We start from the raw sequence: 20,343 nt of genomic DNA, 5'->3' as shown, positions 1-20,343 counted from the left end.
TGGTCACTTAGATCAATTGCCTGTTCAGTGCTGCCATACTGAATCAATGTCTTCTGTATCCTACTTGGTAAATGCGCAGGTTTTGTTACCTTTGAAGAAACCTACAATAAAAAGGTTTAAAAAAAAATATTAGGCTGGTTTAAGTATTTTTAGACCAATTATTCTTCCAATAGGATTTGTATTCCCAAACCACTGCAGTGTGGGGAGGACTTCCATGTTGCGAAATAAAACAGTAACTCTCTAGTTTATGAGTCTGTAATTTAATAAGCATAAATCCTCAAAAAGTCTCCATGAAGAGAATTTTGCAATTATGCACTAATTTGAAAAAAAAATAGAGACAATGTTATTAGATTGTGATTTTCTTGGTTTTAAGGCAGAATGTTTTGTCTTTTTAATCTGTTTGATTTCCACATTTGTTACTGAAAACAAATCAGTTTTTTATTCTACTGTGCCCTTTTCACTATGACACCTGACAGAATAAACTGAAGTTCCTCTTACTTTCCACAAACTAACTCTATTCACGGAGAGACTGTGAAATGTGAACTCTACCTGAAAGCTCTTGGGCAAAAACTGTCAAGTAGACCCTGAGTTTAGAATATTATGCTTAAGTATTCAATTTGTATAGTTCATCAGTCAGATTGTGTAGGTGGAAGCACCAAATTACTTTTTAATGTGTTATTTTAGAAATGTTTATATGACCCTGCAGTTTAATTTGAAGATTGTTAGTTTATGTTGATTTCCAGTTAAAAAATGAATAGTCAAATTCCATTTTTGGTTCATTTAGTTTTCGTATCACAATATGAATATTCCTTTTTATATACATTTTGGAAATACTTGTTCAATTGTTTAGTTTTCTGTGTGTTGTCATTTATTTACTGTGACAGCAGTTTAATATCAAAGGTTAAAACAAATTTCATGAGCAGGAGCTATACTTGTATAAGCAGTAGCTTCTGTAATAGAGCTTGGGTGGTAGAATTTGCAGCAGAATCTCAGTGATGAGTGGTCTAAATGTGGAGACCTTTAGTTTCCACCATCATGAAAGGATTTTTAGGGGGAAACTTTGTGATTAAAAATGTAAAATTTACCAGGAAACCAGTTTAACACACACACACACACACACACACACACACACACACACACACACACACACACACACACACACACACACACACTTACACACACCAACACACAGTGGAAATGTCAGAGCAATAAACAGTTGCAGGGGCTGATGGGGATTGATGGGCTGCTAACCCCTCATTTGTGGCTCCGATGGGACACCTCACTCCTTGAGGCCCTTATGTAATCCTGGTGCTGCTTCAGCCTCGGCCTCTGTGAATTCCTGCTGCGTTACTGGATACCCTGCAGTTACCACTCGGAGTGTAGGTCAAACATATCAGTGAGCGGCTAATTGGGAACATCTATATCTCCTCCCATCGCTCTCCCGCCAACCTACTACTCTTGTTCACCGTTGCGTAAGAGTTGCCATGGAAGTGAGACGGGGTTTCCATGGCGCTGGACTCGTTGTTGTGAGAACATCATGTTTTAGCCCGCCTCACATGGATGGGCTATAGATCAGAGATATGGAAGGACATGAAGTGTTTGGTTCAATGTAAAAGTCCATTTGTAGTTCATAAAAACGGATCTTTTAATTGGTTCTTTAATGAGACAAAGCAGGCTACACCAGGAAAAAAAGCTTGATTTTTTTTCTTATAACAACTGCACTCTTACATACATTTTTTACAGTCATGGACTCCCTTTGTACAGTATAACACCACACAAATCTATATACTCAATGGCTTTTTAGAGTTTTACTTGAAAAATCTTGCTGATATTCTGGTGTGTGAGTGTAAATTGGGGGGTTTTGTGTTAAACCGCTTGAGGGTGTGTTCACTTTCCAGTAATGCCCTCCTCTCACCCACTCAAGCTGACCTTTGACCTACGACCTTCCAAGGGGTGAGGAATTCACAACAAAGTTTTTAGCTCCTGACGGATGTACTCATAGTACATCGACTTAGGGCCCTTGCTTTTGAAGAACATGCTTTTTCTCATCTTTAAAGTACTACATTTTTCATATATTTTTTTTTGTCACATACAAAACAGAAAAAGTCCAATATATACATCCTCCAAGTCTCCTGCATTGGAACCACAGGTCCCTTTTCCTGCGACAGTAGCAAAAATCACATTTGATGTTCTTGGGCCAAGATGTTGACCACCAGTCCAGGTGAAGCATCCATGTTTTATTTACCCTTGGTTTCTACGTTTACTCTAATCATGCAGTTCAAAAGAAGGAAAAAAATGATAATGGATAATAATCTTTAGAAATCCTTTGAAGCAGTTGGTCAGTTCAGTGTCAGTCTCACACATGGGATATAATTCCTGTGAGGAGTGGTGGTCCATCTGAGTAAGTCCATTTGACGATTGTCCTCACCACCAAAATCTGATCTGCCAGTCTGCAGCACATCTTGTAGCTTAGAGATGGAGTTGAAGAGTTGTGAAGTTGGGTAACAGTGGTCTTACAGCTGTTCGGCTGGGTCAGGGGTCATGTCGGAGCTACTTCTTCATACCGGCCGGTCCACTGCGTATTGGCAGGGGCTCAGGTTGGACACAGGGTTCTGCACTGCCGGATACGCAAAGTTGGTGTGCTGTTTGGCCTTGAGTCGCAGGCTGGCCAGGCTGGAGTTGCAGGTGTCTCTGTACATGTAGGGACTGGCTGTGGTGGCGTAGGGGCAAGTGGCTGCCGTCACTGCTACTGAGTTGAGCGCTGCAGGGCTGTTGAGGTTGTTGAGGTTGCCCAGGTTGTTGAGCCCGGTGGTGGGAACTCCTGAGACCGCTGAGGGCACCATGCTAGAGGCCATGTTCATGGAGGGGATGGAGCTGGGAGAGGAGAACATGGGCTGGGATGACAGGGGGCTTACATTCATTGAGTTGAAGAAGGGAAAGCTCTTGGCAGAGAGCGGGCTGTTTGCGAGGCTCTTTGTGGCCCAGTTATTATAGGAGTAGCCTGTGTACATGTCATCGTATGGCTGCATGAGTCCATTGAACTGGGCACCAAAGCCATTTTTGCATAATTCTGCCTGCTGGTTCCTCTCCCGCTTTCTCCACTTGGCACGTCGGTTCTTGAACCAGACCTGTGGAAGACAAAAGAAGACAAATACTTTGAGTGGAAAGTGTAACTCCTCTTATAGCCGGAAAAAACTGTTTTTCTCCATAACGTGAAATATGCATGACTACATAAGCAACAGTCAGGTAAATTATTCTGAAAAAAAAGAAAGAGCAAAAAAAATGGAAATATAGATATTGCTGATTTGGAACAACATCTGTAGCTGATTATTTTGTGTTCATGCAGGATCCCATCGCTAATAAGTAGGACGATTTAGTTGGTTTTTATGACAACTGAAGGCTACCACAGGTTCTCTTTCATGTTTGGAAGGAGAGGGTGAGGTGAGGGGTATTCAGCTGCAACATGCACCTTCACCACTAGATGTCACTAAATTCTACACACTGAACCTTCAAGTCTCTTTTAACTTTAAAAATACTTAAATAAAGCTAATATCTGTGTTGTGTGTAATATGTATTTGCAATAATGAAAGCAGCAGTGTATATATCAGGTGTTAGACTGCTGTTGTGGAGACAGACTTAGTGTGCACACATCATCCCAAACTGCTGGAAACCCATAGATGAAGAAGTTAAATTGGTTTGAAAATGGCAATGTGAAATGATGTCTGTTTGCACACAGCCAATCAGTAAAGCACAAATGTGGGTGGGGTGAATAATTCTGCCCACTTTCAAAGCTTCACTTATACTTTGGATTAATAATATTATCGCACACAAAGCAAAAAAATAGAGACTAAAAAGTTATTTTCAAATGACTTTTTCTTTAAGAAACCAGGAAGATTCAGGAGTCGATAAAGTTTAATTCTAAAACCCATCCAGTCAGAGTATCCTGACTCCTCTCAGTAATATTTGTGTGAGTTTTTGACATAATGATCCCATGAAAGTCAATTGAAGTGTATCATCAAACAGTCATATTAAGCAAGGCTTATTAAAACTAATCATTGACTTATTTGAATAGTGAGATCCCAATGAAAGAAATGTCAGGGGAGGGCAATCTTCACATTTGTCTTTTTATGGTCCTATATTTGGAGGATATGAAACGGATTAAAGCTTTAGTGGAAAATCTAAATTGAGGGTTTTTAGAAATGAAAACTGCCTCTGTGGGTAAAACTCTGGACAAACTTTTGCTCTAAATCAGACAGAAATCTTTCATTTGTGGAAACAAATCCAGAAGCCTCCTGGTCATTTGTTCACACTTGTGTGTTAGTTTTTATATTAAAATAATTTGGTGTCAAATGTCATTAATCCTCATTAAACTTTTACAGGCATTTCAGCCGTCTCTCCACCCCCTTGGCACACATGCTGTGTATCATCTAATCCTCTGTTATTATAGCAACAGAATACTGTTGATCATTAATATGACTGTAAAGTGCATGACTCTGACTTTTCCATCCAACTCGGTGACGGCAGGGGAAGCCCCACGCTGACCGACAGCAGCGAACCAATTGTTTCAGCGTGAGTCAGAGTCAATGCTGTCTGAAGGTTTGTGGAAAAGGCCGAAGCTCAAGGTCATACAGTGGCTCATCTGCAGCCACATTTACATGACCTCTGTGGTTGCAAGAGGGGGAGAAAGTTAGGCCTACAATTATGATTTTAGAAAAAAAGATATCTTCATTAATTATGCATAAGAAAATACAATATGGAAAGTTTAAAAGGAAGATTGGTTTTTAATTATGGATACATTTTTGTTGGAGGTGCATTGATAAATAGTTTCTGGAATGAGGGGAACATTCAGCTGACTGAGGCTGCTGCTTTATAAGAGCTCTGAGCTGTCTCATACTGAAGACCTATATGGTTTGCAGCCACAGTCCTTACCACTGATTGGTTTTTTACGTCTTTTGATTTTCAACTTTAATATTGACTGTTCAGGTTCACATCATCTACTTTGTTAATTTACTAAATATTAAATAAATAAATAAAGACTAAATAAATAACATAATCATTAAATACTGAATAAATACAATAAAAAATTTGGTGTCTGAGTTACCCGAAGGAAGACGTGGGAGAAAACAGGTTGATAGAGAAGGGCTCTTTTTTAAGATTACATTTTTTTCTCTTTACCATTAATAAATCTAAATCAAGCAATTAAAGGTCAATCAATGACTTATGATTGGGAGAATGTTACATGCATACATACATATAACAGTGTGGCCAGTAGGGATATATGGTATGCTACACAACATCAACTTGAACATGTGCAAAAATACATTTACTTGGCCCTTGATATCAATCCAGTCCCCCAACAGTTTAAATGCAGTATGTGAACAGTTAGCTTTCAGGCCGAAGAGCCAGTCGATCGTTTCTTCATAAGATACCTGGTTAGGAAAATGCTGAACTCACACATATGGTGTGCAAGGTGCTCAAATAACAGTCGCCTGTCCTGCAGCAAAGTAGATATGAGTTTGCATGAATGTGAAGCTAATTTTTCAAGAGAATCAGTCACATACAAAGTCAAAAATGCAAGTAGCTGCAAATTTGCAGTGCACATTTACCCTAAATACAGACAATATACTGTATATTCGCTGAAATCACACACATTTAAAGAAAATGACACCCCCCTCTCCCGAGACCCTCGTCAGAGTCAGGCTGCAGCTGTGATGATTAACAACAGCTCTGTGACAAATCACATGAATCAGGTTGACAGGTGAAGTATTTGGGGCATGTAAGAATTTGCCTACATGCAGGGGTTACACCGGCCACTGATGGACATTAGGAACGAGACAATGCATAGTCTGTTGTCCTTTCAAAATAACAACCAGGAGTGTGCGCTATGTGACCTTTCATCCAGCCAACATTAATTTGATCCATTACTTGTCAGGCAGGCCAGCAACTGTATTGTCATCCATCAGAATGTGTGTCCTCCTGCTCCATATAGCTACACTGACCAAACCACTGGGCGTGGGCACATTGTCCTGCACTTCTGACATTTAGCTTTAGTGTGTGATAGAAGGTTATAAAACATCTTACTGAGCACATTAAAAGATATTTTCATCCGTGTATTGTTTTTAACCATGTAGGAATTATATTGACATAACTATGGGACAACAGAATGTTTTGGAAATGATCATAGCATATTTCAGTGCCGACTTGCTACCCTTGGTAAGATCACTGCTCCCAACATACAGCAATAACGCTGCTTTCAATTCTTAACTCTGAAGCTTTTATCTTTGTCTTTTTATTGTTTTTCTTTTGTCTGTTTGTTTAGATGGTTTTCTTGTTTTAACAGATTTGTAATTTTTTATCGTTTATCCCTTTCATACTCGCCTTGCTCAATAACACTTTGTCTGTGTCTTTTACTATTATAAAATTTACAACTAAATAAAGTTTTGTAATTATTTCAATACGTTTATAGAACTAATGGCCGCTGGAAAGGTATAGTGACAATAATATTATAATGGTTTCTATTTGGTGTGGCTATAGCATTACATTTTCTTTATATTGTATTTTCTTCAAATTTTACATATTCTATAAGGTAATTCACAGATTAGGAGATTTTTTGAGATTCCGATTTGTGGTCGTCATCATCTTTAATCCAACATAATGAAAAAATCCCCAGATATAGATAGAGATATAAGAGATTTTTTTCTTGCCACATGGATATGCTGCCAATTTGTGAGCAAATTGTTGCTTATTTACACGTCCAACAGATAGTGTATAAACAAACAAAATATGGTCTTACTATAATGAGTGACATTATAGCTCACGACATATGAAACACTTTGACATGCTTTGAGAGAGAGAACAGTTTGTGTTAGATCAGTGCACGGGGCTGCGCTGCTGTGGGCGGGTGGGGGTGTTGTGTGCCACTGAGACAATGAAACTTGATTCTGGAAGTCCAGTTGGAGTGACAGATTAATGCGATTAAAGGCTTATCAGAGCCAGAACACTGGTTTGTAATAATCCCAGATAGGATTTTACAGCTCTGGAAAGTTATGACAGTGACAACTATTTTATCTTCCATCACAACGATCGTCAGGTAAACAGCAGAGGAGCAGCTTTTATGTGACAGCGTTTGCTTTGGCACCCTGCTGCACACATGGGGCCGACTCCATTTAAATGAATGACAGTGCTGCATTTAAAAAAATCCAGGTTTATAATCAGAGTGAGCACTGCTTTACCAGTAGTAGGCCTCAAAAGTTTGAGGGTAAACTCTTTTGGGAACTTGAATGTGCTTTGTCCTATGAAAATGTGTTACCTTTGCACTGGAGGAAAGCTCAATGTGTCTTAAATGGGAAGATTTCATCCATGTGCACCTCTCAATATCTTGCCAATTTCTGCACTGCATTTTTGATATGCTCTGGATGAAGTGGAAGATTTGTCCGAACTAAAATGCTCACCTGGAGGGCACCACAAATATCTGTTCTGAACATCATCGAAGTCTGGCCAACATTAAGTGTTAGGCTGACAAAATGTACACCTTTATTATTCATATTTTATTAATATTAAATCATTATTATTCTGCAAGCTTTCATTCTAACCAAATATTACATCTCCCTGATTAGCACACCTCCAGAGAGGAGAACCTCATTACTGACATCAGCCGCTGTACAAAAACATGATCAGGGTCGTATGCTCCCGAGGGAGGGACCATGGGAGAGTGCATGTACCCACCCTGACCCGTGCCTCGGTGAGGTTGGTCCACACTGCGATCTCCTCCCTGGTGCTCATGTCGGGGTAGCGGTTCCTCTGGAAGGTGGCCTCCAGCTCCTGGAGCTGCTGGCTGGTGAAGTGAGTCCGCTGCCGCCGCTGCTTCTTCTTCAGAGAACTGTCCTCGGCGCTGGACTCATCCAGCTGGTTGTGGTTAGACTTCTCTGTGTCTGCAGACACACAGAGAGGACAATTATTTCATGAGGACATCAGGAGGGGCTACTTAGGTAGAAACATGCTGTATATAAGAGTAGACAGTATAACAATATATATCCATGAGAACATAAGAAAATTGTGATTTGTGAATATGAGCAAAACAAATCAAATTTGATTGATGATTGAAAAGAGCTGAGCATGAAAGTTCCTTTTTGACTTTAAACAAAATAAACAAAAAATAAATGCTATGACCACAGTTTCCATGCTTAGGTGACAAGTGATCTACCAGTAGGAGAAAAGTTATAGTTAGATTTATTAATCCTAGCACAGTTGTGATTTAAAATATTTGACAGTAGTAAAGTGTGCTAGGTTATATTAAAATAATGAATTATTTATCAAGTTCTATTAACATTTTTAAACGTAATACTCAAAGGGGGAAGTAATCTTTTGTATTTTTACCACACATGTATTTTAGTAACAACACAGGTTGTGCTAAACAAACTGCTCTAAGACAGAAAATGTGGCATTTGCACAATAATATAATCGATCTTATTTGAAAACAACATGGTCATTAGATATAGATAGATAGGTTAAAATAAACAAAATGCTTTATTTGAGTAAAATTACCACAATATAAAAAGGTTTAAGTTCTGCATTCTCATTCTAGCAAAGCAGTATTAAATGTAACTACAAGTAAAAGTACTCACTTTCACATTGTCATATTATTTTATATATTAAACCGAATATTTTGAAGCAACTTTCATTGTTGAGGTGAAGCCAGTTTGGTTTAATCGATGAGACAATAATTATATCTTTGAGTTAATCATAAACAACAGTGTGTTTAGTATGTAAACTCTTAATCGGCCTAACTATTGTTGACAATGTTTCACTCTGAAAAGTGCTGGAGTAGGAATACGAATTAACATCATAGGAAACTATAAAGTTCACTTAACTATGCTTTATATGGTAAATGGTCTGTGATAATATAACTATGGTGAATATATGTTTAAATATCCCAGTTGCTTCTATCCAGTGGATATTGCTGAACTGCTGAGTGAGTGTTGATTTCCAATTGTCCTGTTGAGTTGTTTTCCTTTCATGTTACTTTATTTCTAATATTGAACTAAAAATGATTTTGCACAACCATTTGGAACTTGTAGCTTTGCATGTAAATTTACATTTAAATATGACTTGTTTTGGAATAAAATAAATATTGACTATTTTACCCATAGTAAATACCAGCAGAAACATATCACAGAGCCCTTTGTGTCAATTGTCAGTGTAGGTTGGACATTTATGTAATCATGTCTGGATCTGTCCACAACAGGTTCATCTCAACCTCCTCCCGCTCTTAGAACACAGTCTCTCCTCCAAGTTTGGATGGAAGTCCAGTTTGACGTCATCAGTCTGGTATAGCAGACTGGATTCACACCTGGGGACTGTGGAGGTCACTGATGTTCACTGTTGTGTTCATGTTTGAGACTTTTACTTTGTGACATGGAGCATTATCCTGCTGTTAGACATTAGAGGACGTAAAGTGTGACTATAAAGACATGAAAATGATCAGAAACAATACTCAGATCTGTATCAGTATCTGTTTAACAGCACACCACTCTGACACCTTTCACCCTGGACCAACACTGTCCAATCCCTGCTGAGAGTGACTAGATCAAACATCATCTGAAATCCCTCTATACCATAGACTGGAAAACGACAAGCAGGGTGTTGCCAGGAGAGTATGAATCCAAACACTGCGTTCCGTTCAGAGATGTGCAGGAGCAGCAGGTGATTGCATTTGGCCCCCAGCGCAGTGCTTTTTAAAGGACTATGTTATGTCTGCCAGGGCTCTTCGCTGCCACATCTGACTCCCACAGTTTGAGGACCTCACAGAGAGAAGTGAAATTAGTTTGCCAGCTAATCCTTTGGATCAAGCTTTTGTGACTGGGGCAGGTTGGGCTCTGTTTGGCGAGGGCTTAGCTCTCTGGGAGCAGTTCAAAATGATCAGCGGGATTTAAAAAGAGGCTCCGCAGGGCCACCAGTAAAACCAATAAGGGCCAGGCCGAGGCTGTTATATGGCAGTAAACTGACACTGGGTAAGCTGTCACTTAAGGCCAAAGTCTATAACACAATACAGAGGAAAGGGCAGCCCTTTTTAAAGCCACGCACTGACCAACAATAGGAGCAATCTGACTGATAATGCGTCGACATGACAGAGTTGTTCCAGGTCAGCTTCTCAGAGGGTTTTAATCTGGAAGACGACAACAAGAGGCAAAGTCCAGATCAAAGTGCACTGATGAAAATAATGACTGCGGGAGCATCAAATACACATTATGTTGTGTTCAGGTCAGAGCTTTCATGAGTAAATAACTCAAGTTTTCATAGGAGCTGCACTTTTTTTCCCAGAGAGAGAACACAAACTCAGGTCATTCAGTCATGGGTGTGAGATAGCTCACTTGTCCGTGCCTGTGGCAGGGGCGGCGACCTGGTGTGGTTAGGTGCGGCATCCATATTACAGCTACGGCAGTATAACTGAATCCAGATTTAAGCTTTGTGCTCATTCTTAAGGAGAACAAAAGCCAACAATAAATGAAAACACTATCTATTTATGTTTATTTAAAAAAAAAAAAGAGTCTCATCTTTCAGGACTAGTTTTCACTCAGCATGTTTTAGAAAAATTTAGTGGAGAAGACATTTTCATATTGTCCTTCATCAATAAAAGTCCTTCTGCAACATTTTCTTAAGGGGATGGGACTATTTGCTGCTTTTTTTCAGGACTGAAATTAGTCAAATTAAAACTAATAAAAATAAGAATTAAATGAGATTAGAAAAAAAACACAATGTGTTTTTAATTTTAAAGTATTTAATCATATTATTAACACTTTAATACAGCTTTATTGAATGGTACACAAATAAGTATTTGGGGCTTTTCTTAGATTTAATTTATCTCCAAATTAATTGGCTTTAGATTTACTGTAAATCTAATTTCCCAATTTAAAATAATTATACATATTCACTTAATTTTCCTTACAGGGTAACATATCCCTCCCACCCCCTTATGGTTATTACCTTCAAAAAATAAGATTTATATAATGCAAAAGCTAATGCAACATGGATGTGCCAGTATTTACATTATAACTATATGTGTTTCATTTTCTCTCTCTGCTAACCGACACCACCTTGATGTGCTTTAATAAAATCAATTTGACAGTTAGGCCCATTAGAGGAACAGTTTACAGGCAGTAAATAAATCTCTCATTAGAATCAAACCCTTCAAGATGAAATGAAGTCCTCCTTAATGAAGAATGGTGCAGCTGAAGACGTGTGAAAACATTTTCACACCACATTTCTTTCTAGAATAGTTTGCGTTCGTCAGTTTGTTAGGACTGGATTTCTATCCACATCAATTAGACTGGGTTACACACACACACACACACATACACACACACACCACTTCAGAGATATGAATAGACAGATAGACGAGGGTTCAGATGTTGCATGAAGAAGTTGTTAGAGAGTGAGAGATGAGAAAATCCACCCAGTTGAATATGTGTCATATACAGTGACACGGGGTCACATTACATATGTGTAAGTAAGCTCAGATGGTCACTTTAGGAAAGAGTTACCAGAAGCAGAGGGGCAGAGTGAATCTCACCCCTCCGTCTGATTCTCCTCTGGAGTTATCACTGACAATCCACCAATCAGCATTTACTGAACGTGATTCAAATGTTGGTGTCAACTTGCACTACATGAGCCAACTTTGTGACAGATCAGCACAATCCACTCGGCCCTGATGTGAATGAATGTCCCTGAAGAAACTCGTTTCATACAGTAAAGTCCAGTTGGAAAATGTCAAAGCATTTTGCATTACATTGACTTTTTGTCATTATGAAACACAAATAATGTTATTATTCGTATATACAGAGCAACCCGGGAGCCTATAAACTATAGAATAAGATTAAGTCTGATTAAGCCTTTTCCTTGATTCTCTGTGGGCTTGATTTTCTCCAGAGAGCGTCACACGCCCCCTTCTGCTCTTTTGCAGTAGATTTTCATTTGGAGTCAAGTGAGTGGTGTGTGATCAGAGGCCGGGGGAGAGGCTGGCACACAGCAGCCAGTGAATTAAACAGGCTTTGGTGTCTGGATCAGTGTCTCTGTGTGTGCATTTAATTCCTCTTCAAGTCGTTTACAAGCAGAGACAGTGAGGCTCGTTAATAGACTGCTGTCTTTGATTAGAGGAGCTCCTGCTCGGCCACCTGATGTTAAAGCGGGAGATAATGACAATGTGTTTGCGCTGCGTCCATCATTTATTACAGTTACTCGATGGAGCTGTTTTCATTATTGTAGTGGAGGCCTCGGTGCTTTAGCATTTCGTTTCCTCCGCCTGCTCGTTTTCTCTCGTTCTCTACATCAGTTGTGTTGATCCAGTGGTGCGCAACACACGCATCTATCACCGCGCATCGGCCGGACCACGGTACCCTCCCTGCAGACACACACACACACACACACACACACACACACACACACACACACACACACACACACACACACACACACACACACACACACACTGACAGAGTGTGGACTCACCGCTGTTGTCCTGTCCCTTACATCCCTGGTCGTGCTGCGGGGTCCCGGAGTCGGAGAGCGACAGCGCCGGGCTGCGGGCTTCACTGTCCGTCAGCAGGTTAAAATCCATAACCAGGCTCTGCACAAACAAACAAACACACACACACACACATACACACAAACACACGGGTCAGGCTTCATCATCACAATGACATAGTGAAGAGCAGGCCTCTTATAACATAGACATCATCGTTTAATACTCTGCATGCTGCCGATGTCGTCAATTGAATGCATTTAATTACACCCACAACATTAAAATAATAATACTATTGCAATACAAATTTATATATTTTGTGTTTTGTATTATTTTATTTTATTCAATTTCAATAATGATGTTTTTTATCATATATATATATAACATTTATGAAATGTCATATACCAAGTGCTTATTTTTTATATTTTTTATTTCCTATACCCTAGGACAATACTCAGGTCTAAAAACATTTTTTTTGTTTTTCCACTATGTACATGTTATGTTACAAAAAAGATTTTATATCCTCCCGACTTGAAAAAGATAAGGCATAAAAGTAAATTACTCCTAAATATGCAATTACAACAGGATCGATCATAAAGTCTGAATCAATAACACACATTAAGTGTGACTTAAAGTTCAGGTACAGTGCATGAATAACACATACTCTTCACAGTATTTTACCAATTAAATTAGTATCGCATGATTGTTGTAATATATTTGTGTCTTTCTGAAGAACACCAGACCTCACTGACTCCCTCTCAAATATACATCTTGTTCTTTCCTCTATGTTTGGTTTGCTATTGTGAGGATTTTTTAAAAATCATTTTCATTTCAAAAACTGTACAGACTCCATGCAATACGGGTTTGTGTGCATTCATCCAATCTGTTGGTGTACTCTGTTGCTATTTTCTCCTCGATCTTTCCATTCACCCCTGGATGTGGTCGTAATCCTGATCCCTTTATAGGAGCCTGACATAAGCAGCTATAACTAGACCTGTGCCTGAACAGACTATTTTGGGCTACAAGGAGAGACCAACGGAGTTATGGCTGTAAAAAAAATATTTCCAGGCCAAATTCTAGCTGGTATGTTGAGTACAGGAGTGGAGACCTATGTGTATTTATCTGAGAGCAGTTAACATCATTAGAACTTTGGTGGACAAATATATTCTGTCCGAGCTGGGAGAGAGAGATCTTATTGGATGATTTTTACAAAACGCTGTTCTTTTTTTTTTTTTACAAAGTATGTCAAAAGTAGCATAATATTCAATTAATAATACACATTGTTATTGTTTTCAATTGATGGCACCAGCAGGGAATGAACAAAGATTAAAGGTCAGAGGTTTTGCTCCAAAGAGCAACCACAGCCTTGAGATGCACTCATGTGCCTCAACTGTGATGATATCAAATCCCATGAACACATTCTTTTTATTAAATTTTTAGACATAAGAGTTAATAAAAGCGAAAACACACACATTTAAAAAAAAAAAAACATAATGTCAAAGGTATTTACAAAGAGGAATAAAAAGGATAAAGCAGGTATAAAGTGAAGGCTCGGCCGACCTACACTCAGCGTGGTGTCACTGTTTACCCTGGTCCTCTGTTTACTTTACATTTCCCACAACAGCACTGAGTAAGTTTACAGCTTCAGTGGAAAGTCTTAAGGCTGCAGCCGACGGCGATGGATCCGATCCATGTCATCAAAGATTTAAAAAGGCTTGATAATACCTCAACCTTGAAAATCAAACGCTGAGTTTGAGCAGGAGGGGGTTTAGTGTGTGTGTGTGCGTGCGTGCGTGCGTGCGTGCGTGCGTGCGTGCGTGCGTGCGTGCGTGTGTGTGTGTGTGTGTGTGTGTGTGTGTGTGTGTGTGTGTGTGTGTGTGTGTGTGTATAGTCAGCACTGTGGTTTGAGCTTTATACTTAGAGGCTGCGTGTTTGTCACCCCCCCCTCCCTCCCATCCCTCCCTCTCTCCCACCCCCCCTGGAGAATGAGCTCCCTTGTTGTGTTTCCCTGTGGTCTTTTGGCCGTCATGCCAGTGCTTTGTGTGCCAGTCACATGTGACTTGCTGCATGGGGTTAGGTCTGAAGCCTCGGTGGTGGGGAGAGTGGCTGTGGGTGGAGTGGGTGCAGTTCAGGGTATGGCATGGCGTCAGACAAATCCCGGAGCAGCACCAGCACCACACCATCAACAACAACAACAACAAAACATTGTACAACTTTGTTGAACTCTTGAACCGGAGTCACTGTGACCATATGAGTTATTTACACTCTGAGGGTCAGTAAACGCTTCCCTGTCAGCCACTCAACCTCTAAAAGTCTTTCCAATACAGCAACAATAGGACACTCCATTGTTATCATGGAAAAAAATGTTTTTATCCCCTGATATAGAATTATTATATTTATATACAATCCAGGATGGATACATACCTTCTTTATTCATTCTTAATAGTTTCTAATTTAATTTACTTTAGATAATCAGAAACACCCTTCAAAATCCACCACGTGTGTTGATTTGTTTACAGCTGTAGAATATGAACTCTGCTCTGTTCAAGGCCTGACACGATACACATGGTAGAAAAAAGACTGTATGTTTATTTTTTAGATATTGTTACATCAGAGGTGTGTCGTGTTTCCATCTACATGTGAGGGAATCAGTGAAAAAGTGCACTGACCAAACAGATTCAAAACCTGGTGGAGGTTGAGTGGATGGATGAATGTGAGCAGGTCCAGTTTTAGAGGGTTAGAAAAGCCGAAACCAACTTAAACACTTACAGTGATTGCCTAGAATAGTATTATCCACTCAAAATGGGTTTTAAAATTCATAAAGGAGACTATAAACTTAACCAGTTCCCACATAGATTAATCTCTCGGGGGGGTTCATTGACAGTGATTACAATTTGGCCTCAGCAGCACACAAAAATGGATAGTGTCATCACTGTAAGTCATCAGCATCCTCCGAACCTCACTTAACATTGTGTCAGTCACTCTGACAAAGCAACATAATGCTGCACCGAAGCCGACCTGCATATTCTGATTAAAGGTTTAGCACCTTATTAGCACAGAATATCTGTGACATCTGAGAGGCGAATCAACACTTTTCTCCCATCGAACACATCTGCCGTCTTATTTTTGGCCGTGACACACAACGCCTCAGCTCTCAGAAGTGAAAGCACATTTAATCATTTCACTGCCACAAGGGGACATTTGCTGGAGACTCTAAAGAACCACTTGCATCTGCTCCTTGTTTAGCCTCCGTGAGAATGATGGGAGCATTTCACCAAAGATTAGAAGACATGAAATCGCCAGACTGCAGAACATCCCTTGGAAAAAAGGATGAGGTCAAGTCTCCCAGCAGAGAGATTACCTTGGTAAGCACACTGCCTCTGTGTTGTTTGGATTAATAAACCTCTGATATGGATTTTTGGGTTAAAGTTGACTCATGGGTCAGAAATGTTCTCTTTGTTCATAACCACACAAATATTGTCCTAGGTTTTTTCCCCTTTTTTTTTTTAGCAGAATGACTCAGTAACAAACGATGAATGTCTGTGTTTGGATTTCAAAAGTGGTGCCAACAGAATTTGACCTATACCATTTCGATTACAGCTGATTTGTTGGCTTTCCTGCGAGCTCTGAGTTTTGCATGTTTGAACGGCAACACTTGGCGTCACATTTGTCTCATTGTGTGTTTGAATCTTTCTGATCTGACATTTCAGCGAGCCTCGTCTGATAGAGCTGAAGCACCATGTTCATATCCTGCCACGATGAAATGTTACGGGCAAATGATTATACAGGCAAACACGAGCAACCATCATGCTATCACCTTTGCTGCAGGATTTCCCTTTTAAATAAAGGTTAGACTGTCATGTTCTTTTGAGCGACGATTCCCACTGAGGGACAAATGTAGAGCAAAAAGAGGAGACGAGTTCAACACACAAGCAACTTACATGTTACGTTTAGCTCGATAAAATGAAAAGTCCATTTTTTACATTTCTTTTTAAACAGCGTTACCTTTGATGTAGATGACTGCCGAGCCGTGTCAAAATCAAAGACACTCCACAAATGGTTCGCAGTGGCTGCTCAGGGTGGCTGCTCGACAGAGCAACAGCTGTCCCTTTTGTGAGAGCAGAGCCCTGGTATAGTATCTGCAAGGTCCAGTATTTTGGTCAGAAATATGAATGTGAGCCAGGACCTGGGCAGCTATATTCGCCAGTGGCAGTGATGGATGGACAGACGGCGGCGGTGTCAATGTGGTGCTGAGAGGTTGGCTGGCCTGACAGCGAGGGGAGTGCGGGCGATGCAAGCCAGTCATTTTTTGCCCAGAACAAGGTGTCAGTGCCCCCCTCGCCCCCACCCCAAGCCCCCGCCCCTGCCTTCCAGCTCCAGCACAGCAGCATGATTATATTTCATTAAAAAATATATATATATCAAGGAACAGTCCCCCCTTCTCCCCTCCTGAGCTCAATATGGTCAGCAGGCGATCACTGAGATAACAAGTGGCTGACAGACTGATCCCTGAGCCCCTCCGCTGCGCACACGCTGCATGTGTTGATGCTGATTTCCCTCCGCGCTCACGCGTCCCAGTGCGAGGTAACCCCTGGAAATCAAAGATTAACCTGAGCCATCTTAGCGCAGTGGATACCAGAGGGCCGTGGTTATTTCGTGGAGCCCCAAAGCCCAGAACGCATTGCCGGGATGGGGGACTCCCGTGTTTACGCCTCCTGTTCATAAATGGACGCAAATGAAGAGTCTCCGGTTTGCATAAACCAGCCCGCTTTGCATAGGCAGCCGCCCGGTGGCAGCGATCTCATTAAAATATATATTTGGTAATAATAATAGACAATAATAATAATGGCTGCAAAGATCCTCTCATTTTTCGGGAATTGGTGGGTCCATCTGGCGGAGGCTCGCCACAGACTGCTTGCATTTCCACGGGCCGCAGCCATTATCCCGGGAATTATTCATAAACGCTTGGAGAATTAATTCCCGGGATTAAGAGTTGATTAAGATGTGTGTCACTTTGCTGTCTGAGAACTTATTAAGGACCTCCTCGAGCAGGCGGCAGATGGAATTTCAGTCCAATGTTTGTACATGTTAATTTCTGTCCTGCTATAACACACATTTGCATATGATTGAGGGCGCGCGGCTGAGGCCGGCGCGGGGCGCTGCCGCCGCACGGCCGCCGCACAGATGATGATTGGCTTCGGCGCTGATGAACACGCACGATGTGCACATCAACAATTTATTACACTTCATCAAAAATATATTTCACTCATCTCTTACTCCATTTCATGCGTGCGAAAAACACGGGTCGGATTCACGGCAAATGGTTTCAGCAGGAGAAATGAATCCAGGGAAATCCGACAGAGGCTGATAAAAAAAAAAAATACAATGAAGTAGATGATATGGTGAATATGGATCTTATTTTAACTGATACATCGTCGATATATTATGGAACGTGGATTCAAGTTCGTTTGGAGTCGTTTTCTCTTGTGTGGTTATTTATTTTAAATGGAATTAAATCCGTGTGAATTGAATTTGAACGCATATTTAAGTCTGCACATCCCGGAACGATGTTTTCCTTTTTAATCATCTTATAAGGGTGTACTATAATATATTGTATGTAAATGTTCAATTCTACTTTTGTCAGTTAAAAGTAAATAGATGAAATCAATGTATATTTGAAAGACAGAATCAGTATTTCAGCATGTTTTTGTGTTTGAACGCTGCTGTGACAGGGGCTGCAGGCCGGGGCCTCTATTACCTCTGTGAAAAACGTGAAAAAAAAGAGTTTATATTTCACTGTGCGTCAACTTCGATTAAACAAATATCATTTTCATATGTTCCGACCTGGGAACCCATGCAAAAGAGCAAGTGAAGGACCTGCTGCAGGAAACCTCCAAGGTGAATCTCCAGTGATTCATTTGTATTTATTTATCATTCATTTTATTAAATAAAATTAAGGAAAATCAATAAAAGGAACAATATAAAGCCTTACATTAAAATATAAAATTAGATCCGTATATGTGTCAACAAATATAGGCTATATATACAATTATGTAAACCAAACACAGCCCATCTGGGTTACAGCTCGTGCATCGTAGCGCTTCTGTTAAATCCTTTTTAAATTCCAAACTTACAGCATTTTTTATTTGTGTATTTATTTTTAATTCAATAAAACAGAAACAGATGCAGGTTCACAACGGGCCTTGAGCCATACCTTTTTTGTTTGATAGTTAGATCAAATATTTAGGCAATAAAAATAGCTACACAGTGAGATGCGCATTAATATAATAATAATAATGATAATTATTATTGTTGTTGTTGATGTTGTTTTTGATAGTTTTATTATTATTGACACTAGTAGTAGTATTGCTGTTTTGTTATCGATATTATTGTTGTTATCAAACTATTAATTGAGATAAAGTCAAACATTAAAACGTATAGAAGTCATAACATATATATTATACACAAAAACGATTATTGTGTGCGTGTGCGTGTGTGTGTGTGTGTGTGTGTGTGTGTGTGTGTGTGTGTGTGTGTGTGTGTGTGTGTGTGTGTGTTTGTGTGTGTGTGTGTGTGTGTGTAGAGGTCGCACAGTTTTGTTTTTTCCCCCCGTGGTCTCCTGTGGCCGCAGCACAACCACCTGCCACCTATCAATTTTCTCAACATCCCCAAATATTTCTCACAACGTCCGTTTCTGCCAAGTTTTTTTTTGGGGGGGGAGGCAAGCCAAACCGTAAACATCATAATTCACTGTAATGCTACAGAATATTTTTTTGTATTATGGGCGTGGAAGGTCCACGCAGTTCGTAAAAGGTCTCTACTGTTTTCTACCAACAGGCCTCACACGCGGATAAATGCGTAAAATCTGGAGCAAACTTGAGCCTTTACGCAGCCTTTCCCCTCCGAGTGGAAAGTGTTTCACAGCAGCACGGTGATTTTTGTGTGTGAATGTAAGATTAAATATTCTTTTAAAAATCTGGCCACTTATTTAGTGTGATGTGTCGCCTCTCATCAGCATCATTATCTGCTCATTGAGAGACACGCTCTCCCTAAAGTAAACTCCTGCTGTTCGCTTTGGCTTTTCCTCTTTCTTTCTTTTTCCAGACCATAAACTCTACAGTCTCCGTGCCTTCACTTGGACAGAACGAGTCGAGCTCTGCTGCTGTTGTGAATAGCTGCACATGTTACCTCAAAGGAACCAGGAGCCTTATTTACATCGCGGCGGGGTTTTATCAACTTTTACGCACAAATAAAGAAGAACGAAAGAAAACTTGCTGGATTGATTCCAGATGCGCAAATACAAACTGAGAGATAGGACAGAGGGAAGCGGGCGGAGGAGGAACGAGTGGGGTTATTTGCACTTACGTCGTGTCCCGCTCTGGTTAAATTAATCCGTGGAAAACGCAGAGAGCGCTGCTGCAGTCTGATGGCTGTCCTGGCCTCAGGTTTGCTAGTGACATGGACAAAAAGTTCCACGGTGCGTCAGAGAGTCAGAAAAAAAGGCGTCAGTCAGTCAGATCCCCTCTTCTTCCTTTTCTTCTTCCCTCTGTGTTGTCAGACATGAAGGCTGTGGAAGAGTGAGGCTTGATCCCCACGCAGGGTATAGCGAGGGAGGGAGGGAGAGAGGGAGAGAGGGAGAGAGGGAGGAGGAGAGGGTTGACTTCATGCTAAATATTGTGCGTGCAGGTCCACTGTTGAAAGGACGGCCCCCTACTCACTCTCTGTCTCTCTTTCTGTGTGTCTCTCTTTCTTTCTGTGTGTTTGCACAGCGGTCGACCTCCACCCAGAAAGTCGGCGTTGCGATCCCAGTCCGCGCCATCTGCACG

The 20,343-nt window shown here is 40.5% G+C and overlaps 1 protein-coding gene across 2 annotated transcripts; it reads right to left on the bottom strand.

The window, feature by feature from the left end:
- Window positions 1-1,641: 1,641 nt before the first annotated feature.
- On the bottom strand, window positions 1,642-20,123 carry pitx3 (paired-like homeodomain 3). 2 transcript variants are annotated; one of them, XM_034609196.1, is made up of 4 exons: window positions 19,883-20,123; window positions 12,505-12,622; window positions 7,726-7,931; window positions 1,642-3,128 (listed from the first exon to the last, which is right to left on the bottom strand). In XM_034609196.1, the coding sequence occupies exons 2-4, from the start codon at window positions 12,611-12,613 to the stop codon at window positions 2,559-2,561; spliced, it is 885 nt and encodes a 294-aa protein (XP_034465087.1). In that variant the 5' UTR covers window positions 12,614-12,622; window positions 19,883-20,123; the 3' UTR covers window positions 1,642-2,558. The 2 variants fall into 2 exon arrangements, with proteins under 2 accessions (XP_034465087.1, XP_034465088.1); XM_034609197.1 differs by lacking the exon at window positions 19,883-20,123 and adding an exon at window positions 16,523-16,791.
- Between the last annotated feature and the right edge of the window lie 220 nt (window positions 20,124-20,343).

This window comes from Hippoglossus hippoglossus, chromosome 15, assembly GCF_009819705.1.
Source record: "Hippoglossus hippoglossus isolate fHipHip1 chromosome 15, fHipHip1.pri, whole genome shotgun sequence".
NCBI classification, from domain to species: Eukaryota; Metazoa; Chordata; class Actinopteri; order Pleuronectiformes; family Pleuronectidae; genus Hippoglossus; species Hippoglossus hippoglossus.
Note: the sequence above shows the minus strand (reverse complement) of the source record. Positions and strands in the feature narration are given on the sequence as shown.